At 41.9% G+C, this 26,563-nt stretch overlaps 1 protein-coding gene across 1 annotated transcript in view; it reads left to right on the top strand.

Annotated features, from left to right (window-relative positions):
- Positions 1-1,026: 1,026 nt before the first annotated feature.
- LOC129812576 (CNK3/IPCEF1 fusion protein-like) overlaps positions 1,027-26,563 on the top strand; it is a 66,632-nt gene continuing 41,095 nt past the window's right edge. The window contains exons 1-6 of the mRNA XM_055864243.1: positions 1,027-1,309; positions 3,064-3,221; positions 8,132-8,334; positions 9,282-9,366; positions 25,153-25,194; positions 25,969-26,088. Coding sequence (XP_055720218.1) covers positions 1,258-1,309; positions 3,064-3,221; positions 8,132-8,334; positions 9,282-9,366; positions 25,153-25,194; positions 25,969-26,088 — 660 coding nt within the window. The 5' untranslated portion in view covers positions 1,027-1,257. The remainder of the gene's footprint in view (positions 1,310-3,063; positions 3,222-8,131; positions 8,335-9,281; positions 9,367-25,152; positions 25,195-25,968; positions 26,089-26,563) is intronic.

Genomic DNA, 26,563 nt, shown 5'->3' with positions numbered 1-26,563 from the left:
ATGCCAAAGGGGCGTTATGGCATTGGGCTTGAAAGGGGAAGGCTCTCTCTAGTACCTCTCTCCCTCTATCGTCATGCCTCACTTGAAAGAAACACCAGGGGGTGCCAAATATAAGAGGGAAGTCTTTGATGCCTTGGCCTTTTATCCAGCTTTGATTTCTGAGGTTCATTCAGTACTTCAGTACTTCATTCAGTTTTTGTAATGGTTCCCCAACACATTTCACAACTGTTTCCTTACCATTCCAATTCAAACTGAGTCCAACTATGAACTGACAGGCACCAATAATAAAGTCTATAATACCAGTAAGTTATTTTCTACAGAAAATGTTCATTACATTTGACTTTGTATTTATTTAGGAGACGCACTTATCATTATTGGATATGATGGGTACATTTTTTGATGTGTTGATCATGTGCATGTTCCCAACTGAAGCGTGTCAGTTACGTTATGCATGATTATATAAACTGGGTGGTTCGAGCCCGGAATGCTGATTGGCTGACAGCCATTTCATATCAGAACCTATACCACGGCTATGACAAAACATTTCTTTTTACTGCTCTAATACGTTGGAAAACAGTTTATAATAGCAATAAGGCACCCCGGGGGTTTGTGGTATATGACCAATATACCACGGCTAAGTGCTGTGACCAGGCACCATATACCACACCGCCTCGTACCTTAATGCTTAAATAGCCTATGTTAGTACATAAATAATTAAACAAAACAACTCCCATACAATGGTAAACTATATTACAGAGCATGCCTAATAGCTAGTAGTATAGTTACAGTAGAGTTGCTGCATTACACTTAGCACCAAGGCTAAAATAGAAAAAAACTCCTCACTCCACTCTTGACAAACAAAGCCAATTCCTGAAAGCAACGCACTGTTTTGGGAAAGATTAAGGAATAAGGATTAAGTCGACAAATAAAGACCAGCCTTCACTACTCGTTCCCGTGCTTTCGTTTAATCCATCAAATTATAGTCTAAAGTTTGAAGGATTTTTTTTCTTTTAGACTAATATTATTTAATTCGACCACTCCCACCGCTCCAAACTGAGTGTGAAGAAAATATGAGCATCTGAATCACGGGCAGACAGCTTCATGCTATTGGTTCCCTGGGGATTTACCTGTAAATGGGAGTGCCCATCATCATCATCGTTGTTGTCGAGATGAATTGTTCCTTCCTCTGATCCCTTGTAGAATCCGTTGAAGAATTCGATTGGGAATAACTGAATCAACGTTCCCAGGACTCCAAGCATGGAGCCTATAACGTCGTGGAGCAAGGAGAGAGTAAGCGACTGGCTCAAAGGTAGGCTATTAACGGCGCTTTTTGTGTTTGCCAGGTGCGTTTAATTCGGTTTGCACGCAGGTAGTCTTAAGTAAAGCCGACACAAATCCGCTTGGAAGGGGAGGTGTAGGTGGAATGAGGAAGTGAAGTTGATAATGGCCATTTCATAAAGTGATCGTATGTTTTGTACTGTGTCGCCAAGGAGGACAAGTTGGCCAAAGCGCGAATAGGTTGACAATAGTTCACTTCCTACATGTATCAGTTATTGATTATGTATAACTATTGGAGTGTGCTGTTTTATTAAAGCAGCCAAACGAGTCTACATTACACCAAATACTGAGCTGTCATTTGCAGCGAGTAGAAACCGGACTGGCTACTCAAATGTTTCTGACATTCTTAGAAACTACCACCATTTATATTATTACAGTTCAAGCCTGTAAAGTTACACAACTTCAAAGTTTCTTTCATTTGTTTGTAGGCTAATGTTTTTTGTCAAAAGAGCATTTTTCCATATATGATTAACATGTTGGGCCTACTGCTGCATATGTCATGGCAGAATTTGCAGAACAATCGCCACCTAATTGATGCAAATAATCGTGCTATAGATCTGTCAGGTTAACGTACTTTACTGTTAACATTTAATTGAGGTTTTTGGGGAAAGTCTTTGTCTACCCACAAGAGCGGTTATCATTAGTATCGTTAACTGGCTACATACAGAGTGATAGACATGCGTGCATTTAACAGACAAACGGGCAATAAAACTGGAAATTTGTTTGCAGATATTGTGTAACTTTTGGCTTTTTAATCCAATAGTATAGTCGCTAACCAGGGGTGGGATATTGTCAATGTGGCTTTAAATGGATAGTAGCTGGGAAGCTTTATGTTAATGGAAGGTTTTCGAAGGAACACATAGAAAATGTATGTACTTTCAGAATTGATTGGTGAGCTCATAGGTGGGCTGCAAGCTACTGGTAGCTCGCGATCTACCTGTTCGAGACCCCTGGTGTAGAACATGTTAACATTTTGATGATATGCTTTTTGTTGTACCAGGGAACAGAGAGAAATCTTTAAAACACTCCAGATAGTCTTTGACATTTGATAGCAACTCACCCTCCAGTGTATGTTATGTGATTTGTATATCAAACATGTTTGGCCTTTGGCTTAACCTCTTTGTCTGCATGGTAAATTAATGCCACCCTATTTTTTTCTAATTTGGGTTCAGATTGGACATTTGTTCTGTGTCCTTTGACCTAATGGTAAGGTGACAGCAGGTAAATTATGGCACCTGGCAACTAATATCAAACACTTATTTTTCGTTTTTGACACATTATTTGCCTTGTTTAAGAAACCAATCACAGATGTCTGTTTCATAAGTTTGGACAGGAAAGTACAGTAGGCCTACATTAGAAAACAGAGTAAAGCACAGTTGAGTACAGTGAAGTTTAAACAAGTTAAACACGAGTTTAGTACAGAAAAGTAGAGCACACTAGAGTTGAGTATAATGTACTGAACTCTACTGTACTTTACTGAAACGGAACTTTACTCCACTCTACTGTTCTGTGCTGTACACTACTGAGCTGTAATGCGCTCTACTTTGATATTCAAGCTCGTGAAACATAGACTTGTTCAGATTTGGTCCGGACCAACCAAAATTGGTTGATTAGTCGAATCAAGTGTGTTAGTGCTGGGGCAAAAACTAAAATGTACACATTTGTCACTTATGTTAATAAAAGCTTGAAAAATACTATGATTATCCATGTGTGGTCTCTCTCCAGGTCTGGAAGTCCCTCTCCAGCAGTACCCCTTCACAGAGTGGCAGGTGACTGGTTTGGAACTGCTGCAGCTCTCCTCCGAGGACCTGGAGCGTCTGGGCGTCCAGAAGATTGGCCACCAGGAGCTGATCCTCGAGGCCGTGGAGAAGCTGTGCTCCCTGGTGAGGCCTGGGCTGTTGCTCTCTAGGGGCTGGGTGTCTCATAGTGGTCCTCTATAGCCTAGTTGGTACTGTAGAGCATGGTGCGTGCAACACCACGACAGTGGCTTCGATCCCCAGGACCACCCCAAACATCAAATGTATGCATGCGTGATTAAGTCGCTTTGGGTCAAAGTGGCTGCTAAATGGGATAATATTATTGTTTTTATATATTGATCGAGGGCCCAAGACTAACTTGAGATGTGCATAGAGTTGATAACTTGATCTAAACTAATTCCAGGAGATGATCAAATAATTTTGACATTCTTTGCATTTCATGTCATTTTAATCCGGCACTAAAATAATCTGCCATTACAGCGCCACTGCTTTCCAGGTGGTAATGGCTAATTGTGGAAGGAGGAGATTGGCAATAAAGTCCAGAACCCTCCCAATCTGCCATTGACATCCATGCATTGATGTTTCTTAAGTTAGGATTCAGCCTAGAGAGGCCATTTGCCATAGGGGATACTACTATACATTCTTCTTGGGTTCTATAGTAGGCTAGGGCTGGTGGTACAGTGTGTGCATTGTATGGCTATATGGAATGGCGCCGGGATGTATAGCGGCCGGTTTACTCGCTCTTGACCATTTTTGCGCTGATCGTTACTTTTTTTCCGTACGCTGAAATCACTAACCTTGACATACTGCTCACCTGGGAAACAGGCCCTAATCCCCAACACTCGGAGGAGGAAAAGACGACGATTTAGTGGGCGACGCGGGGAACCCTGATGAAACTATGGCGGCGAGTGAATAAACCTACCTCTGCCCTCTGTTCTATTGGCAAATGTACAATCACTGGGGAACAAACTAGACAAACTCTGTTTGAGACTATCCTATCAACGGACCTGAAGAACTGTAATATCCTATGATTTACAGAGTCGTGGCTGGACGAGGACACGGTTAAAATAAATCTAGACAGGTTTTTCTCTGCATCGGCAGGATAGATCGGCAGCGTCTCGTAAACCTATATGTTTTCAAGCAATTTAAACAATTTAAAGGCAATGCTACCAAATACTAATTGAGTGTATGTAACCTTCTGACCCACTGGGAATGCGATGAAAGAAATAAAAGCTGGAATAAATCATTTTCTCCACTATTATTCTGACATTTCACATTCTTAAAATAAAGTGGTCATCCTAACTGACCTAAGACAGGGCATTTTTACTAGGATTAAATGTCAGGAATTGTGAAACTGAGTTTAAATGTATTTGGCTTAGGTGTATGTAAACTTCCGACTTCAACTGTAGCCTTGTTAATTTCTACTCCCTATATATAGCCCTTTTATTGTTATTCGTTACTCACTGTGCGACTATTTAAATCTGATCTTTAACTCTGCATTGTTGGAAAAGGACCCCTAAGTAAGCATTTCCCTGTTAGTCTATACCTGTTGTCTATGACGCATGTGACGATTAAAATTTGATATGATGGGAAGCGCTAGAGAGACCTTGAGCTGAGTGGAGGAGAGCAACACCCGAGTGCTTCACTCTACAGCTCATCTTTCTACTCCTGTACTGTATTTGCTTCAAGGGTCCTAAACCGGATCATGAACATGAAGTATCCATGTGAGGCCGTTAGTTAGGTAAAGCCTTATAGGTTGTATTCATTATGGAACACCGTAGCTGAACGCTTTACACTGGAAAACGAAAACAAGCTCGTAATGAACACAACCGTGGCTTTAGCTAACAAACGGCCTCATATGGATGTTCAATTTAATTGGACAATTTTAGGTAGTACCTCCCCCCATTTTGGACCATTTTCTTACACTTCGTGCCTACTGAACACCATTCTTCCACGTATGGCATACAGTGGGGTATTTACAGCGGTACGGCACCATTTTCATTTGGGCAAAAGAAACAGAGCTAGAGCTGTAGCTGTAGCAGCAGAAACACAACTCTGGGCCTGTACCAGACAAGATAAGCAACTGGTTTTATTTTAACCTTACAAGTACTCCGCTGACATTCACCAACTATTTCTAGATTGCATCAGAGAGTTGAGTTAAGTTCATGCTCCCTCTGGTGATTTAATATCCTTTCATTATTCTCTCACTTTGCTTGCAGTGAAGTGTGAGCACGTGTGTGAGCGCTGTGTGTGTGTGAGCGCTGTGTGTGTGTGAGCGCTGTGTGTGTGTGTGTTATGTGTATGTGCAGCCAGGTCACCCGTGATACAAGTCAGTATTCAACGTCCGTCCATGTCTGAGGATGTCGGGAGATGATGTGGAAGCTGGCCACTAGGGGCAACAGTAAGCGCTGTTACCTTCAAGTAGGTTTTCGGTTTTGCTATGGTGTTGTGTATGGGGATGGAGGATGAGCGTAAGCACCTGCCTCTGGTGCCAACGGTTCGATGTTCGAATCCAGTGATAGAAAGTTGTTCTTTATATTTTTGTCTGAAGCCTATCCCAAGCCTTAACCCTTATTTTAACCATTCAGAGTTAATGCCTAAACTTAACCTTAAGTACTTTGACATTTGAAGTTTGGAATGACTTCGAAATGTGATGTTTGAGAAACATGCGTGAATGTCTAATTCTGACGTGAGACTGTGAGAGCGTGTGTGTTTGTCTAGACACGCTTCACCTGCCATCAAAGGTGATTATTCCCCGAACACAAAAGAAGCTACCGCTTAATACTTCTCATGCAAATGACTGTATGGGGGAAAGTTTGTTGTCACTGGCAAACGTTCACTTTCTCCTCTCTCTTTTTAAGATGCCCTTCATTCTCTTGCTCCTCAAATGTTGGTATAATGAATTTGGCATTCTGTCTTCTTCCTTTCTCCATTACTTGCTTTTTCTCTCCGAATACTTTCTGGGGAGTCACTCTCAGGACACTAATGTAAACCGAGGACTCTGTTGCACCACTTCCAAGTTCCAGCATGCTTTTGTTTCCCCTGGGAGGATTAATTGACAGACGGTGCCAGGGCCTGTGGGTTTGAGTGGCGTAACCACCAATGTCACGGCTAAGCTGTTGATCCGCTTGTAAAAGTCTGCTGCAGAAAGAACAGAAACCTGACAGGGTTTCTGGCCTTCATGAGTTCACGAAGTGGTCTCCGAGAAGGAGTGCTGATCTAGGATCGAGTCCCTCCTGTGACCTTGTACATTATTAACTAAAAGGTAAAACTGATCCGAGATCAGCACTCTAGATTCACAGGCCCAGGGGATGTGTGTATCAAGCATCTCCGAATAAGAGTGCTCATCTAGCATTGTGTCTCCTCTGTCGTTGTAACGCTATTCATTATTATCTAAAAGGCCAAACTCATCCTAGTTCAGCATTCCTTCTCATTATGAATACAGACCCTGGTCTTTCCTGTGGTTTGAATAAATGGACACAGCATTTAGTGACTGGGTAAGGTCTGACCAGCTCTTGGCTGGTATTTTACTGTAATACTGTTATGGCTTATGGTTAGCCTAATGGAGGTAAAGTTTATGAACAACAAAGGACTCATATTGAGATGAATGGCTACTATGTTAACATGTAGTGTGTGTGCACGCTTCCTTGCTCTCCACTTTTAGTCTGCGTTGGGAGTCTGGGCTGCATAATGTTAGCTCCTCGCTCATGCTGCACAGAAGTTAGCACACTTGACCAATGCGGTCAAGAAATGTTTAAACTGTTCATTACTGTTTGTAGAACACTGTAAAGCGAAGAGATGCCGGTAGCTTCCAGCTTTTGCTAGCTTACAGCTATCATCAATTCATTACACTGGTACTTTGTGATAATATGCAAACTGTAATGCAAAATAATACTGATTTCAAAGCTGATTGCCACAAACGTTATTCATTACCTTAATCGGTCTCTCTCACACACCTCTCCCGAAACATTATCCATTGCACCTGAAGTTAAATAGTTAAACAAAAGTTTGAAATAATACTGTACCTTAATCATAGTGGTCACTTTACAAATGGCAGGCGCATAAAAGAGCAGTGAAACATGGTGCTACGTGATATAAAAAGACAGTAATGCCATTAAGTTGACAGACAGTACAAATATTCAACTCACACACAAGATTAAGTTATATATTAATCCTATTTTTTTTCTTAACCAACTAGAACCCTAAAACAGAACTCAATAGGGTTCGTGTAAAGAAAAAAAAAATACATTGTAGAATAAGAGTGAAAACATAAACTATGAAATAACATATGGAATCATATAGTAACCAAAAAAGTGTTAAACAAATTCTAAAATAAAAATATTCTTCAAAGTAGCTGCCCTTTGCACACTCTTGGCAGTCATCAAGGCAAAGCGTTCTCTCAACCAGCTTCATGAGGTAGTCACCTGGAAGGCATTTCAATTAACAGGTGTGCCTTGTTAATTGTGTAATTTCTTTCCTTTTGAGCCAATCAGTTTGTGTCATGACAAGGTAGGGGTGGTATACAGAAGATTTTGTAAAAGACCAAGTCCATATTATGGCAAGAACAGCTCAAATAAGCAAACCCCCTTTTGCCCTCACAACAGTGCGTGCAGTGCATTCGGAAAGTAGTCAGACCCCTTCCCTTTTACCATATTTTGTTTCGTTACAGCCCTATTCTAAAATTGATTAAATAAATAATCTATATCAAGCTACACACAGTACCCCATAATTACAAAGCGAAAACAGGTTTTTTGAATTCTTTGCAAATGTAATCACAATAAAAAACACACCTTATTTACATGTATTCAGACCCTTTGCGATGACACTTGAAATTGAGCTCAGGTGCATCTTGTTTCCATTGATCATCCTTGAGAAGTTTCTACAACTTGACTGGTGTCCACCTGTGGTAAATTCAATTGATTGGACATGATTTGGAAAGGCACACACCTGTCTGTGAACTCCCAGCAAACTTGGCCCCTGGTTGTCTCAATATCAACAGCCTCACACTGTGTTCCCCTCCCGGTCTCCCTCCCCAGACGTACGGTATGGGTGGGGAGAGCCTGCGCTGCCTGACAGAGAAGCTGCGCATTGTGGTCCACTCCCTGACCATGGGCATCCAGGTCCGCTGGAGGGTGAACCCCTACGACGGGCAGACTGCCACCAGGCTGCCGGCCAGCGTACTGCAGGTGGTGCTGGAGCTCATCACCTCCGCCAAGGGCCTCTTCTCTCTGCTCAACAGGTACATTAAGCAACACTGTTTTACATCACTTCTGTGATGATTTAGGCTGTGTTTTATACAGGCAGCCCAATTCTGATATTTTGGCCAATTATTGGCAAAAGAGCTGATCTGATTGGTCAAAACACCAATTAGTGGAAAAAATATCAGAATTGGGCTGCCTGAGCACTGGACTGAGTTTCACCCCAGTCTTGGGGTGTACTGTATGTAGTAGTTTATAACTTCAATGTATAATATTAAGGGTAGGGTTAATATATGTTCTTAGGCTGTAACCAATCACTATGATGCCATACCATCATGTAAGGTATTTCATTTGCGTAGAAGCACAACATGTTGCCTACTACGTTTTGTAGTGTGGCTTCGATTTTGTACGGACATGGGTTGGGTAACAGCCGTTACTAGGGTGACAGCACAGTGGTTCTCCCTTTGGGTAAGGGGATTGGACAGCCTTTAGAGGCCGCAAGATAATGATACGTTGAGTCATCCTACTTCTCGTGCTGGGACTTGGGAGGGCTAAAGTTGTTGTTAGGCCTTTTTGCTTTGGGTGTACACATAGTGGAAGTGCTCAGCGTATTCGTATCGCCTTGTTGGGTACTCAATGGAGGTCTTTGGAATGCTGATATTAATCTCTTACTTTGCAGCCCCCTCTCTCTCTCTCTCTGCCTCCTTTCAATTTCCTTTCATTCCTACCCACCTCTATCCTAAAGTTATGTAGCTATGATATTTCCCATGGTTTGTGTTCCAACCCTATCATTATACTGTACCTGATTTGCTTATCCTCCCTCATGAATGCGTCATTCAGTTGAGCCATTTCTTTGATTTCCAGATTCATTCATTTATCCCTTTCTCCATTCATTTTGTCCCACCTTATGTTGAAAATACGTGTTTTTGGTTGAAAAGACATAAAAGAGACATATCTCCGTCGTTGTGTGCTCACTGTCTGTGTCCAGGTACCAGTTTGCCCAGCTGAGTGCTTACACGACCAGTAGGAACATCATCACCCACTGTAAAGAGCTGGGGACCACAGTACACAAGGTACGTCTACTGCTCCAATAGGAATCAAACAAAACAGACGGAAACCAGGAGAAACACTTGTTTTTATGAAATAAGAAATACTTTGTTTTTAGGTAGGAGTAACCTAACCAGGAAAAACTCTAGGCCTTATAAACAACATTTTGAAAAAGTACACATTGAATGAGTGGCCTAAATATTCTGGTTTGACCAAACAATACATACCAGAACATTTTTGTTTTTAGAGGAAGCGTACACGAGGCAGTCCAGCTGCTTGTGGGTTAAAAAGCATGCAGCCAACTTCCACAGAGGAACCACCACTGTGTTTTTTTTGGTTTGCTCGTTTAATCGGCCACCGAACACAGCACAACAACAGTAATCTCACTCCTCTGCTATTGTGGAATGCTTGTATAAGCGCCGACCATGCATGCATTCTTTATCTCCAGCATACTTTGAATAGTTTAGGTTTAGGCACCCTGAAGAAGCACAGGTTGACTGCCGAAGGAGTAATTGCTGTTGTTGATATTCTGTGTTTGTGTTTTTGTGATGGGGAAATTTTGTGAGAGTGAGGCAGATGGATGAATGTTTTTAATGTATGGTTAAACTGGTTACTTGTGACTCGTGAGGAAGACGGCCCTGGATTTTTCCGTAGATCGTGCCTGGGGGAGGAGAGAGAGAGCTAGCTAACGGGGGAGGGAGAGAGCTGATTCAAGGGTTTACTGAAACTCAACTTGTAAATCCCTGTAGTTCACCTGCTGTGACCTGCAGTGCAGTCGTGAGACACAGACAGACAGACAGAGGGAGAGAAAGAGGACCCAGGGTTTTATATGTAGTGCTCTTACTTACAGCCCTATTTGCAACTCTGGATTGTCTCCAGCCAAAGTAGGTAATTACACCTCTATAGCTTTGTTTCTTTCTTTACTGCGTTGCAGTAGCTAACTGGTTTATCTGCTTGTTTGTGGTGCGCAGAGTTTGCGTCAATTTAGACGTAGTCTTCCATCATTTTAAGTTTGTTTTCTTGTTCGAAAATTGCTTTGCTTTTTGTTTGCTCGCTTTGCTTTTTTTTGTGGTCCTCTTTTAGTTGTTCGCACAAAACACAAGAGACATGACAATAGACGTTACCTCTTCTTCACAGATCAATACAAAGCTCTTTGAAACGGACTCAAAAGCGTTGCAGCGATGCACACTCATTCAGCACATTCACTGTGTTCCAACGGTAATACTAGCACGTTGTTGACGCCAATTCATGAATATGATGGACTTTCTCTGAGTAAAGCGGCATAGAAATATAATCTACGGTCTACTCATACTATTTCTATGGTAAGAACCCACTACCCCTCAGAAGGGAAGGAAGGTGGGAAGTGAGTGTGTGATGGGCTCTGCGTTAGTACAATGAAGGCCCTTGAGGGATGTTGATGATTTCTAAGGGTATTTTGTACAGCCAAATTCTGGCTTGTTGTTTTTGTCTGAAGTCTGTCCAAACATGAGACTTAAAAGTAATTAGTAAGTGAAACTTTGTCAGACTTCGTCATTACGCCAGATTGTTTTGACGGTGTATTGTTCTACGCTGAAGTCATTGTTTGGTTGGTTCCTGTTTTTGGACCCGGTGAGCAACCACTGCCTGCTTCTATTGTGTGCTTAGGGGTAAGTTGAGCCATCCTTGTTTCTAGGAAACCGTACACAAAATGCATAAATTCATTTTTAAAGTACAAAGTGTTGGTTAGGTGTTAAGCCCGTGTTTAAAAGATGCTTAAAATGATTCAAAGACAAAAAAGCGATTTGTGTTGAATTGTGTTTGGGAAATGAAGACAATTTATTAAACATGGGAATATTTCATTCAGTACAGAAATGTGTAGGCAGCTTACCCTGTCCCTCGGCTCTAATTACCCCGTACCCGGGGTAAGTTGTGCCAAGAGACAGCTTGTCCGACAAAAGCAATGTTTAAAAAAAATTCACATGAATTCTGATTATTTCCAGGGATGCACAACCTGCTCAAATATATGTAATCAAATTTTATTTGTCACATACACATGGTTAGCAGATGTTAATGCGAGTGTAGCGAAATGCTTGTGCTTCTAGTTCCGACAATGCAGTAATAACCAACAAGTAATCTAACCTAACAATTCCACAACTACTACCTTATACACACAAGTGTAAATGGATAAAGAATATGTACATAAAGATATATGAATGAGTGATGGTACAGAATGGCATAGGCAAGATGCAGTAGATGGTATAGAGTACAGTATGTACATATGAGATGAGTAATGTATATACTGTACTCTATATCATCTGCTGCATCTTGCCATCTTTATGTAATACATGTATCACTAGCCACTTTAAACTATGCCACTTTATGTTTATATACCCTACATTACTCATCTCATATGTATATACTGTACTCTATACCATCTACTGCATCTTGCCTATGCCGTTCTGTACCATCACTCATTCATATATCTTTATCCCTTTACACGTGTGTGTGTGTGTATAAGGTAGTAGTTGTGGAATTGTTAGGTAGGAATATAGCTACCTAACAATTGTAGACATTGTTAGAAAGAATACTATATTTCCCTTGACGGAGGGATGCTAAATGTACAAAGAAATTGCTCTACTCTCCCCTAATAATAAATATGTAGGCAATTTAGCAAACGCATAAATCCAAAGCGACTTACTGTACACGCGTGCATACATTCTAGGTACCGGTGGTACCGGGAATGAAACCCACTATCCTGGTGTTGCATGAGCCATACTCTACCAACTGAGCTACAGAGGACCTTTTAGTATAGACCTATAGTCATAGGCCTCTATCATAAGTAGGAATATGTGTATCATTGAGAGATGCTGGATATTAGGGGACAGGATAAAAGACTCGGGTGCTTGCAGAAGGCAGATTTGTCAGTACAATCACTCGAGTCTCAAGGCGAGGTAGCTGAGAGTTATAAGACAGAAAGGTCGGAGTGATGTCCTTCACGGCGGTTTTGTCGTTGAAAAAAAAAAAAAAAGCGTACAGTATATGTCTGAAGTTTATAAGAATTTCTATTACACTCAATCAAAGTAACTTAGGACATCCACACAGGTGGGTTGGTCCTCTCTGCCCATCTCTCAAAGCATCATTTATCAAGTTGATAGCTCTAAGGTCAGCAGAATACACGGACACCCCCCCCCATCCCCCTCATCTACGTACAACAAATTAGCTCTTGGCAACAAAACGCAAATGTCAAATCTCATGTGACCTTGTTTCAGAGGCTGATGCTTTCAATGATTATTACGTTGCTTGTTTCTAGAGAATTGGTTAATCTGTGACAAGGGCCAGACAGATCATGTGTCGTCCCAGAAGACACTCAATTCCTATATAGTGCACTACTTTTGACCAGAGCCCTATGGGCCATCCTTGTTTCCTTGCTATGTAGGGAATAAGGGTGCCGTTTGGCACGTTAACCATGTCTCTCAGGGTCCTCATAGAAAATAATGGACTCTCTTTCATTTCCGGCATGTATGAAAACAGAGGTTTGTGCATGTGTGGTGCATTCATGTGTCTTTGTGTGTGTGTGTGTGTTTTATGTGTGTGTGCGCACGCTCTCTCTCTCTCTATCGCTCTCTCTGTAAGTGCATGTCCGCCCGCCTCCCTCCCTCCCCACTCACAGGGTTTATTTTCTTTGGTGCCCTGAAGGATTTTGTTGGGCCGGGAGTAAGCTGCTGTGATCCTATAGTGCTCCACTGACTAGTGGCTCTGTAGGAATGCAGTGGACAGGCTCACTCGGTACTCTTCTAACTCTGTAGGACTGGAGAGTACAGGACAAGATCGGACCGGAACCGGTTAGGGCAACAGCAAGCAAAGTCCGCTACAGAGAGAGGTACAAACTGGACAGTCTGTGTGTGTGTGGGGGGTGGGGAGAGAGAAAGAGAACAGAAATTCTGAACTCAGCTAATTTAAACGTGAAAAGAGGATCAAGCAAGAGTTGCTTGAAGGAGTCGTATTGAGGTATGTGAGAAGGAGATGGCTAACATAATGCAAAGCTGTTAGTTTTTACATCTGATACGTTTCCAAATGGCCTGATAGTAATAATACAGAAGCTTGACAGTGTATAGGCTATTGTACTTTAGAACATTGAGCATGGCTTCTCTAAGATGTTATGCCGCTTGGAGCTTCTTACTACGGGGAAAGGGGGGGATACCTAGTCAGTTGCACAACTGCATTCAACTGAAATGTGTCTTCTGCGTTCAACCCGACCCCTCTAAATCAGGGAGGTCTGGTTAGTGGTCTGGTCGACATACTACGGTGCATTTGGAAAGTATTCAGACCCCATGACTTCCTCCACATTTTGTTACGTTACAGCACAGGTGTCAAACTCATTCCACGGAGGGCCGAGTGTCTGCGGGTTTTCGCTCCACCCTTGTACTTGATTGATGAATTAACATCACTAATTAGTTAGGAACTCCCCACACCTGGTTGTCTAGGGCTTTATTGAAAGGAAAAAACAAAAACCTGCAGACACTAGGCCCTCCGTGGAATGAGTTTGACACCCCTGCGTTACAGCCTTATTCTAAAATTGATTATATATATTTTTTAACCAATCTACACGCAATACCCCATAATGACAGTGAATAGGTTTCTAGACATTTTAAACGGATACCTTAAATTACATAATTATTCAGACCCTCGAAATTGAGCTCAAGTGCATCCTGTTTCCATTGATCATCCTTTATGTTTCTACAACTTGATTGGAGTCCACCTGTGGTAAATTCAATTGATTGGACATGGTTTGGAAAGGCACACAACCTGTCTATGTAAGATCCCGCAGTTGACAGTGCATGTCAGAGCAAAAACCAAGCCATGAGGTCAAAGGAATTGTCTGTAGAGTGCTGAGACAGGATTGTGTCGAGGCCCAGATCTAGGGAAGGGTACCAAAAAATGTCTGCAGCATTGAAGGTCCCCAAGAACACAGTGGCTTCCATCATTCTTAAATGGAAGATGTTTGTAACCACTAAGACTCTTCCTAGAGCTGTCTGCCTGGCAATCGGGGGAGAAGGGCCTTGGTCAGGGAGGTGACTAGAGTTCCTCTGTGGAGATGGGAGAACCGTCCAGAAGGACAATCATCTCTGCAGCACTCCACCAATCAGGCCTTTATGGTAGAGTGGCCAGACGGAAGCCACGGCTCAGTAAAAGCACATGACAACCCGTTTGGATTTTTCCAAAAGGCACCTAAAGGACTCTCAGACCATGAGAAACAAGATTCTCTGGTCTGATGATACCAAGATTGAACTCTTGAGCCTGAATGCCAAGCGTCACGTCTCGAGGAAACCAGGCACCATCCCTACAGTGAAGCATGGTGGTGGCAACATCATGCTGTGGGGATGTTTTTCAGCAGCAGGGACTGGGAGACTAGTCACGATCGAGGGAAAGATGAATGGAGCAAGGTACAGAGAGATCAGGACCTCAGACTGGGGTGAAGGTTCACTTTACAACATGACAATGACCCTAAGTATACAACCAAGACAACTCAGGATTGGCTTCGGGACAAGTCTCTGAATGTCCTTGAGGGGCCCAGCCAGAGCGCGGTCTTGAAACCGATCGGACAGGACTGTGGGCTCTCCTCCGTGGCCTCCGTAAGACATTTAAACATGTTAACCCTCGCAAGGCTGCCGGCCCAGACACCATCCCTAGCCGTGTCCTCAAAAGCATGCGCAGACCAGCTGGCTGGTGTGTTTACGGACATATTCAATCTCTCCTATCCCAGTCTGCTGTCCCCACATGCTTCAAGATGGCCACCATTGTTGCTGTACAATAGAAGGCAAAAGGAACTGAACTGACTATCGCCCCGAAGCACTCTCTTCTGTCATCATGAAGTGCTTTGAAAGGCCAGTCAAGGATCATATCACCTCCGCCTTACCTGTCACCCTAGACGCATTTCAATTTGCTTACCGCCCCAATAGGTTAACAGACAATGCAATTGCCATAACACTGCACACTGCCCTACCCCATCTGGACAAGAGGAATAACTACGTCAGAATGCTGTTCATTCACTATAACACCATAGTACCCTCCAAGCTCATCATTGAGCTCTGGGTCTTACTTCCTGACGGACCGCCAGTATAGGATGCTTCAAAGTTGTGACTGAGAGACTGAAAGAAGCTGTTTTTCCTCAAGGCCATCAGACTGTTAAATTGCCATCACTAGCCAGCTACTACCCGACTACTCAACCCTGCACCTTAGAGGCTGCTGCCCTATATACATAGACATGGAATCACTGTCCACTTTAATAATGGAACACTAGTCACTCTAATAATGTTTACATGCTGCTTTACTCATCTCATATGTACAGTACCAGTCAAAAGTTTGGACACCTACTCATTCAAGGTTTTTTATTTTATTTTTTAAAATGTTTTACCTTGTAGAGTAATAGTGAAGACATCAAAACTATAAAATAACATATATGGAATCATGTAGTAACCCAAAAAATGTTAAACAAATCAAAATACATTTTATATTTGAGGTTCTTGAAAGTAGCCACCCTTTGCCTTGATGACTGCTTTGCACACTCTTGGCATTATCTCAACCAGCTTCATGAGGTAGTCAACTGGAATGCATTTAAATTAATTTAGATGTTTTGGGATGAGTTGGACCGTGGAGTGAAGGAAAAGCAGCCAACAAGTGCTCAGCATATTTGGGAACTCATTCAAGCTTGTTGGAAGCATTCCGGGTGAAGCTGGTGGAGAGAATGCCAAGAGTGTGCAAAGCTGTCATCTAGGCAGCTACGTGCTTCAACGCATGGCAGTCCAGTTCTGTGAGCTTGTGTGGCCTACCACTTCGCGGCTGAGCCGTTGTTGCTCCTTGATGTTTCCACTTCACAATAACAGCACTTACAGTTGACTGGGGAAGTTCTAGCAGGGCAGACATTTTACTAACTGACTTGTTTGAAAGGTTGCATCCTATGAGGGTGCCATGTTGAAAGTCACTGAGCGCTTCAGTAAGGACATTCTACTGCCAATGTTTGTCTATGGAGATTGCACGGTGCCTGATTTTTATATACCTGTCAGCAACGGGTGTGGCTGAAATATCCGAATCCACTAATTTGAAGCGTCCCCATTTCTTTGTGTATATATAGTGTATCTACCTTAAACTGGATTTTAGTGGGGATTTTTTTATGAAGTTACTTAGATTGACGTACATGAGTCAATAGACTCCTAAGGATTCCAGTGTCAACGACGACTCCTCACTTTGATCACTCATGCTACAGTATACAATGAAGGGAAATGAGACATTTTGAATTTCAAAATATGAATTGTTTCTCGATAATGCAAAGCTTTCTAGAGCCTTTGCCTTACATCATAAGTTAGCATTTGTCGTTCATTAAGGTGAAGTTTTATTGTATTTAGTATTTGGAGTAATTGAGTTAGGAAATGTCGAAAGTAATGATCAAATATAGAGCAAGGAGAAAATGAACTCTTGCTTTTTGTAGTCCCTTCACCATCATTTAAAGAGATATATGCTCCTAATATTTCACATGGGTTGGTTCAGTCAGACCTGGGTTCAAAAACGGTTTGAAATCATTTAAAATGCTTAAGCTGGGCTTGATTGAGCTTGCCTGGCGCAATGGAAGTAATATAATAGTCGCAAAAAAGCAAACCCTACCCATCTGGTACTTTAGACAGTCTGAAGCAAACGCTAAATATATTGGAAATATTTCAAATAGTTGTTGAACCCAGGTCTGGGTTGTTTGGTGTTAGTGTGTTGAAGAAGTGTAATGAGATCCACCCTAGGTATGACCCTCTGTCTTTTAATAGGTTGTTCCTGTCTGCCCTGCTAACAGGGAAAACGTTCTGTCTAATTTAAGGTCAAGAGAAAAAAATACACACGAAGAGGCACAGTGACAAAGTGAACAGAGGTACATAGAAAACAGACATGGGTTAAAAAAAAAATTCTGGATCAAGAAGGGGCTTACAGTGCCTTCAGAAAGTATTCATATCCCTTGACTTATTCCACGTGTGTTGTGTTACAGCCTGAATTCAACATTTATTTAAAAAATAAATGTCTTACCCATCTACACACAATATCTGTTTTTTTATAAATTTATGTTTTCAAATTTATTGAAAATGAAATAGAATAATCTCATACAGTACCAGTCAAAAGTTAGGACACCTACTGATTCAAGGGTTTTTCTTTATTTGTACTCTTTGTGTGCAAAGCTGTTATCAAAGCAATGGGTGGCTACTTTGAAGAATCTGAAAAATAAAATATATTTAGATTTGTTTAACACTTTTGTGGTTAGTACATTGTTCCATATGTGTTATTTCGTCGTTTTGATGTCTTCACTATTATTCTACAATGTAGAAAATAGTAAAAATAAAGAAATACCCTTAGGTGCTGTAAGTATTCAGACCCCTGAGTCAATACTTTGTAGAAGCAACATTGACAGTGATTACAGCTGTGAGTCTTTCTGGGTAAGTCTCTAAGAGCTTTCTACACCTGTATTGTGCAACATTTGCCCATTTTATTATTTTCAAAATCCTTCAAGCTCTATCAAATTGGTTGTTGATCATTGCTAGACAACCATTTTCAGGTCTTGCCATATATTTGTATGTATACTGAACAAAAAATATAAACTCAACATGCAACAATTCTAAAGGTTTTACTGAGTTACAGTTCATAGAAGGAAATTAGTCACTTGAAATAAAGAAATTAGGATGTGGACGTCCTGGGCTGGTGTGGTTACACGTGGTGTGCGGTTGTGAGGCCGGTTGGATGTACTGCCAAATTGTCTAAAACGACGTTATGGTCGAGAAATTAACATTAAACGATCTGGCAACAGCTCTGTTGGACATTCCTGCAGTCCGCCTGTCAATTGCACACTCCCTTAAAACTTGAGACATCTGTGGCATTGTGTTGTATGACAAAACTGCCCATTTTAAAGTGGGCTTTTATTATCCCCAGCACAAGGTGCACCTGTGTAATGATCATGCTGTTTAATCAGCTTCTTGATATGCCACACCTGTCAGGTGGATGGATTATCTTGGCAAAGGAGAAATGCTCACTAACAGGGATGTAAACAAGTTTGTGCACAACATTTCAGAGGAATAAGCTTTTTGTGTGTATGCAATATTTCTGGGATCTTTAATTTCAGCTCATGGAAAATGGGGCCAACACTTTCCATGTTGCGTTTCATATTTTTGTTCGGTACAGATTTAAGTCAAAACTGTAACTTGGGTTACTCAGGAACATTTACTGTTTTCTTGGTAAGCAACTCCAGTATAGATTTGGCCTTGTGTTTTAGGTTATTGTCCTGCTGAAAGGTGAATTAATCTCGCAGTGTCTGGTGGAAAGCAGACTTAACCAGGTTTTCCTCTAGGATTTTGTCTGTGCATAGCTCCATTCCTTTTCATTTTTTTTATCCTGAAAAACTCCCCAGTCCTTAACGATTACAAGCACACCCATAACATTATGCAGCCACCACTATGCTTGAAAATATGGAGAGTGGTATTCAGTAATGTGTTGTATTGGATATGCCCCAAACACAACACTTTGTATTCAGGACAAAAAGTGAATTGCTTTGCCACTTTTTTTGGAGTATTACTTTAGTGCCTTAATGCAAACAGGATGCTATTGGAATATTTTGATTTATGTACAGGCTTCCTTCTTTTTACTCTGTTAATTAGGTTAGTATTGTGGAGTAACTACAATGTTGTTGATCCATCCTTAGTTTTATCCTGTCACAGCCATTAAACTCTGTAACAGTTTTAAAGTCACCATTGGCATCATGGTGAAATACTTCATCCCCGGGAACTGAGTTAGGAAGGACACCTGTATCTTTGTAGTGACTGGGTGTATTGATACACCATCCAAAGTGGAAATAATAACTTCACCATGTTCCAAAGGGATATTCAATGTCTGCTACCAATAGGTACTCTTCTTTGTGTGGTATTGGAAAACCTTCCTGTTTGAAATTCACTGCTCGACTGAGGGACCTTACAGATAATTGTATGTGTGGGGTACAGAGATGAGGTAGTCATTCAAAAATCATGTTAAACACTATTATTGCACACAGATTGAGTCCATGCAATTTATTATGTGACTTGTTAAGCACATTTTTACTTCTGACCTTAGAGTTGCCACAACGAAGTGATTGAGTACTTTTTGACTCAAGACATTTCAGCCTTTTTGTTTTGTATTAATTATAAAAAGAATCGAAAAACATCATTCCAGTTTGACATTATGGGGTATTGTGTGTAAGCCAGTGACAAAAAAAATCTACATTTTAATCTATTTAAAATTTAGTCTATAACAACAAAATGTGGAAAAAGTCAAGGGGTGAGAATACTTTCTGAAGGCACTGTAGGTGGTGAACGTGGCAGGGGACGCGGTCGGCCCGTTGGCCCTGCTAAATTTTAGAGGCCCCCATTTTAGCCATGTAGAGAAATGTTGGCATTTAAGACAATTTCTCCAATCAATGAATCAAATGTATTTATAAAGTCATTTTTTACATAAGCTGATGTCACAGAAACCCAGCCTAAAACCACAAATGGCAAACAATGCAGATGTAGAAGCATGGTGGCTCGGAAAAAGATTTTAGATTTTTTTAAATTTTTTCAAGGGTTGAGATTATAACAGTATGTGGCCAAGATGTTCATAGAAGACCAGCAGGGTCAAATAATCAGTGGTTCTAGAGGGTGCAACAGGTCAGCACCTCAGGAGTAAATGTCAGTTGGCTTTTCATAGCCGAGCATTCAGAGTTAGAGACAGCAGGTGCGGTAGAGAGAGTCGGAATCAGCAGGTCCGCGACAAGGTAGCACGTCTGGTGAACAGGTCAGGGTTCCATAGCCGCAGGCTGAACAGTTGAAACTGGAGTAGCAGCACGACCAGGTGGACTGGGGACAGCAAGGAGTCATCAGGCCAGGTAGTCCTGAGGCAAGGTCCCAGGTCCTCCGGGAGGAGAGGGAGAGAGGGAGAATGCTTAAATTTACCCAGGACACCGGATAAAACAGGATACTTACTCCAGATATAACAAACTGACCCTAGCCCCCCGAAAAAAAAAAAACTATTGCAGTATAAATACTGGAGGCAGATACAGGAGGGGTCGGGAGACAGGGGCCCCGTCCGACAATACCCCCGAACAGGGCCAACCAGGCAGGATATAACAGCCCCCACAGGGGTATCTTTAAACCACCAACTTACTACCCTAAGACAAGGCTGACTATAATGAATCTCCCCCACGGCACGAACCCGAGAGGGGCGCCAACCCGGACAGGAAGATCGTGTCAGTGACTCAACCCACTCGTGACGCACAACTCCTAGGGACGGCATGGAAGAGCACCAGTAAGCCAGTGACTCAGCCCCCATAATAGGGTTTGAGGCAGAGAATCCCAGTGGAGAGAGGGGAACCGGCCAGGCAGAGATAGCGAGGGCGGTCCGTCGCTCCAGTGCCTTTCCATTCACCTTCATACCCCTGGGCCAGACTACACTCAATCATAGGACCTACTGAAGAGATGAGTCTTCAATAAAGACTTAAAGGTTGAGACCGAGTCTGCGTCTCTCACATGGGTAGGCAGACCATTGTAGCATACGTGTAGGTATGTACGGCAGGACCAAATCAGAGATGAGATGGGTAGGAGCAAGCCCATGTAATGCTTTGTAGGTTAGCAGTCAAACCTTGAAATTAGCCCTCGCCTTAACAGGAAGCTAGTGTAGAGGCTAGCACTGGAGTAATATGATCAAATTTTGGGGTTCTAGTCAAGATTCTAGCAGTCGTGTTTAGCACTAACTGAAGTTTATTTACCACCTTCATGCGTGCAGTCTGTGTTATGATGGGGTCTAAAACCAGACCGAAGCGTTTCGTATACATTGTTTGTCTTCAGGAAGGCAGTGAGTTGCTGCGCAACAGCTTTTTCTCAAATCTTTTTGAGGAATTGGAGATTTGATATATACCGATATTTATTTTTTATTATTATTTATTTATTTTAAATTAATTGTATTTATTATTATTTTTTACATTTATTTATTTACATTTTTGTATTTATACACTTTTTTTTAATAATTTTTTTAATTTTATTTGTTTTTATATTTCTGGGTCATGGTTTGGCTTTTTCAAGAGAGGCTTTATTTCTGCCACTTTTAGTGAGTTTGGTACATATGAGGGCCAAGCACAGGAAGCAGCTCTTTCAGTAGTTTAGTTGGAATAGGGTCCAGTATGCAGCTTGAAGGCCATGACTATTTTCATGAATGTGTCAAGAGATATTGGATTTAAAAACTCTCCCTTGGTCCTGGCAGTGTTGTGCAGACTCAGGACAACTGAGCTTTGGAGAAATACGCAGATTTAAAGAGGAGTCTGTAATTTCATTTCTAATGATCATGATCTTTTCGTCAAAGAAGTTCATGAATTTAGCACTGCTGAACTGAAATCCACCCTCTCTTGGGGAATGCTGCTTTTTGACTAGCTTTGCGACAGTATCAATTTTTTGGGGGGATTGTTCTTATGTTCCCCAATTAAGGTATACTTAGCGATATGATGTAGATGCAGAAAGTAAATGCCATAGTGGGTCAATTTGCGCAACAACTACGAGTGTTGAAGCATTAGGCTCAACTTCTCCACTGTTTTGGTGCCCTGGCTTCCACACCTTGCACCTGCTCAGATACTGTGTGTGACTGTGTTAGAGCGAAGTCTTGCATCTCTAGTTTCAATGTCTGCGGTGCTGCTCGTAGCAACGTAATTTCGCTGAGTCTACCTTTAACGCGCAGGGACATTTTTGTCATTTTTAAAGCAAATTTCCTGCAATTCTACAGATATTGCCATGCAGTTGAGAGAACATTGTGCAGTTTTAAAGCATATTTTCTGCAATTCCATGCATTTTGCCATGGCTAATGCTGTGTTCTTTTGCTCAAGCAAAATAACCAAATCTATACTGCTAAAATCATTGTTTTGGACATTTTCATGTGTCATTTGCTGTCAAAGATTATATATTCTTTAAAAAATATACACAGTGGCCAGTTTATTAGGTACACCACCCTGTTCACACATGGTTATCTCCTACAGACAGTGAGTCACATGGCCATGGCTTGTTATATGAAGCAGGCAGCGACACATTCAGTTACTGTTCGATTGAATGTTAGAATGGCGGAAAACAAGTGACCTAAGCGACTTTGAGCGTGGTATGAGCGTCAATGCCAGACGCTCCGATTCCAGTATCTCATTAACGTCTCCTGGGCTTTTCACACAGACAGTCAGCAGATTTTTCCACCTTGCTGGCTCTGGGATTTGAACCGGCGACCTTTCGGTTACTCGCCCAATGCTCTTAGCCGCTAGGCTACCTGCTGTCATATGAGTGGCAATGTGAATTAAACTATTATTAGTAGTACTGTTGATCTCATCCCGAGTGGTGAACATACCATATCAAACACGGCGTAATGAGCCACACGATTCACCTGAGAGCCATATGCAATTATGCAAGTAATTTGGATGAGTAGTGATACTGATATTCATGTACCTATGCATGCAGTGGTGGACAAAGTACCCAATTGTCAATGACTCAAGTAAAAGTCATCCAGTAAAATACTACTTGAGTAAAAGTCTCTAAAGTATTTGGTTTTAAATATAGTTCAGTATCAAAAGTATAAATAATAAATAATTTCAAGTTCCTTATATTAAGCAAACCAGACGGCACCATGTTCTTGTTTTTTCATTTACAGATAGCCAGGGGAACACTCCAACACTCGGACATCATTTACAAGCAAAGCGTTTGTGTTTAGTGAGTCCCCCAGATCAGAGGCAGTAGAGGACCAGGGATGTTCTCTTGATAAGTGTGTGAATTGGACCATTTTTCCTGTCTTGCTGAGCATTCAAAATGTAACATACTTTTGGGTGTCAGGGAAAATGTACGGAGTGAAAAGTACATCATTATTATCTTTAGGAATGTAGTGAAGTAAAAGTTGTCAAAAATATAAAAAGAAAAGTACAGATACCCTAAAAAAAGTATTTTTTACTAACCACATCTGTTTCCTAGACAACTACGAAGCACACACAACATCGATACCACACATGTAGATGAAGCACCGGTGTCCTGGCTAAATTCCAAATCTTTCCCTCATACCATCATGGCCACCTAATCATCCCCAGCTTCCAATTGGCTCATTCACCCCCCCCCCCCCTCCTCTCCCCTGTAACTATTCCCCAGTTGTTGCTTTAAATGAGGAAGTGTTCTCAGTCAACTTACCTGGTAAAATAAATAAATTTGACATGACTATATGGGAGAAGTGAAAATAATGTTTGAGTAGTTTTGCCTAACCTTGTGTTAGAGTAGGGGGGTCTGTCTGATTTGCTGCGAGCACAGACACATATTTTCTCTGAAACTTGTTCCATGGATCTAACAGTTCCTACTCAATCTTTCATTAAATTCCAATGAAGGCGCGGTACGTGTGTGAGACGGCACACAGCCGAAGACCAAGTTTCACGAAGGCTTTATTTATTATAAAAGCAATGGAGTCTTTTAATATTCACTATTCTGCTAAGACGCAACCACAGTTTGTGTGGAACTTATGTTGAGGAAAATTTGAACAGAGAAGTGGAGGGGCCTGTTATGAACAGTGGTGGGTGCTGTGGTGCTTTGGGTCTGGCGTGTATCCATGCAGTACACAAAGCGGAAGTGACACTGAGAAGTGAGCGTAGATTTACACTTGTGCTTTCTCTCACCACACCTAAGAGTAGTTTCAGGGCAGGCAGATGTTCACCCGGGTTTGTGTCCCAAGTGGCACCGTACTTCCTATGTATGAAGGGATATGTAGGGATTAGGGTGCCAATTGGGACACAGGCCCAGAGATGTCATATCCTGTTCTGTGGGTTCACAAATACAGAAGAAAAATGTATCATAGAGGAAGTTGTCATTAGCATTCTTAGGGGGAAGTTTAATCAATATCAGTCATAGAGCTATGCTACAATGCGTCCATTCCTACTCCTTCGATGGTATTAACCCATTGCTAGGGTGTTGGGGCTTTCTTGGTTGGTACATGTATACATTGCAAATTGTAGGTATTTGGTATAAGGTGTTGCCTTTCACTTCTAATTTTAAAGAGACATTCCGCTCCAAAACCAAAGTTTGACCGATGTGTTCAGAGCTCAAAAGCTCAATCCGAAATGAATAAATGTTTTTCCAGATGTGTGGTTCTTCATGACCTCGTCATGAAATTTGACTACCTTCTGATGTAGGTAACCTGATGTAAATGAATCGAACTCAAGCAACTCTCTCTCTCTCCGTTTATCTCTTGCTTTCTCTCTCATGCCACACAAGCTTTAATTCGCTAACTCTAATCCTAGCATTCACTGCTTACAGGAGTTCACAGCATTTACCCTCCCTCACAGGGCAACCCAGTTAAACACACACACACACTCTGTATCTCAGGGAAAAAATGTACCTCCCACTCGCTACTCTATGTTGACATAACCTGGTATCCACATTGCGTAACAGTGACTTTGAATACAATTGGTCTGCCTCTCTAAAAAGGTGTGTTTGTCAATGAAATGACGAGTGAGGTAAATACCGTGAGTGGCCTGGATGGCATGTGTCTCAGTTAGTGTTAGCAGAGAGGCTTGTGGGTTTTGTAGTGCCTCTAGTACTCTTGGATTGTCCACTTCCTGGTCTTTGGGAATGCATCAGGCCTTTTTTTATCAGAGAAAGTGGGACATGAAACCATCAGATCGTCCAATTGTCACATTATACTGCTCTCTGCAAATGGTTTTTCGGTCTCAGCGGGTGTTTTGTATATTATTTGTACGGTTTACGCCTGTCCCTGATCTTGTTGTTTTCACTGTGCTCTTTTGACAGGATTCAACAGTTTACGAGAAAGAAAAGGACATCATCTCCATCGTGAGTACACTCAAATCCACTGCCTTTTCTAAAAACTGTTCCTAATTATTAGTTAAACTCGGTATCCCCCTCCCAGAGTTCAAAGAAACTTGGAATGACCCTGGACAACACCCTGTCATTCTCTGCACAAATCAAAGCAGTGATTCATGCTCTACAACATCCATAGCGTATGACCCTTCCTCACACAGGAAGCGGCGCAGCTCCTAATCCAGGCTTGTGTCATCAACCTTCTCGAATTCTCCCATGTCGCCCCGCTCCTCCGCTTACATCCACTACAAGACTATGGTGCTTTCCTATGGAGCAGCAAGGGGAACTGCTCCTCCCTACCTTCAGGCTATGCTCAAACCCTACACTGCAACACACGCACTCGGCTATGCTCAAACCCTATGGGTGTCAGCTCCTGCTCAGCCCAGTCAAAGCTCTTCTCTGTCCTGGCACCCCAATGGTGGAACCAGCTTCCTCTTGAAGCTAGGACAGCAGAATCCCTTCCCACCTTCCGAAATGTCTAAAAACCTACCTCTTCAATGAATCCCGGAGAACCCCACCGCCCACACACACACACACACAAAAAATCATAGTAGTATTGACTTTACTGATAAGTACTTTATTGAATCGACTGTGATATGTTGTTGTCTCACCCAGCTATCGTAAGGTGAATGTACTAATTGTAAGTCACTCTGGATAAGATTTGTATTAATCAAATTGTAGACCCATATACAATATCAAATATAAGTGAAAGAATTTTTCACATACAACATCTGTCTGTCCCGTCAGTGTCGTCAGTTGGAGGCAGTGTGCGACGAGATCCTGAACTGCAGTCCAGAGGCGCTCCTTACCCACACTGCCCAGCTGGAGAGTGTTGACCTGGTGCCTGTCTCCCCCGGCGACCACCTGGTAACTGGCCCACTGTCAATGTCAAAAATTTTAACCAACCAATCAGATCTGAGACCGGCTTTGGCTAACCAATCAACTGTTATTGGGCTCTGTCTGTTTCTTCCTTTACCTCTGCCACGTCTCCGTCTACCTTTTGGTTAGTCAGGTTGTTCAGAGACAGAGAAAATCAGAACACCTTCTATTGAGCGCCTCCTGCCTCTACCTTCTGTCTCACTAATCTGACATAAGTCCTTTAGGTCAGCCTGGTCGTCCTTTAGGGATGACTCATGTTGTCTCCATCTCTCTCTGCTCTACATTTCGAACATATTACCTCTCTCACTCTCTGTCCTCCTTATTTCCCTTCTGTTCAATCATCATCCTCTGATAATTTCCTCAAACTTCTTGTACACTTTCCTCCAACTCTCACTCACTCTATGCAATTAGTCCTCACTCAACCTCCAGTGTTATACAGTGCCTTCTGAAAGTATTCAGACCC

Source organism: Salvelinus fontinalis, chromosome 16 (genome assembly GCF_029448725.1).
Source record: "Salvelinus fontinalis isolate EN_2023a chromosome 16, ASM2944872v1, whole genome shotgun sequence".
Classification (NCBI taxonomy): domain Eukaryota; kingdom Metazoa; phylum Chordata; class Actinopteri; order Salmoniformes; family Salmonidae; genus Salvelinus; species Salvelinus fontinalis.
This window is presented reverse-complemented; position numbering and strand designations above follow the sequence as displayed.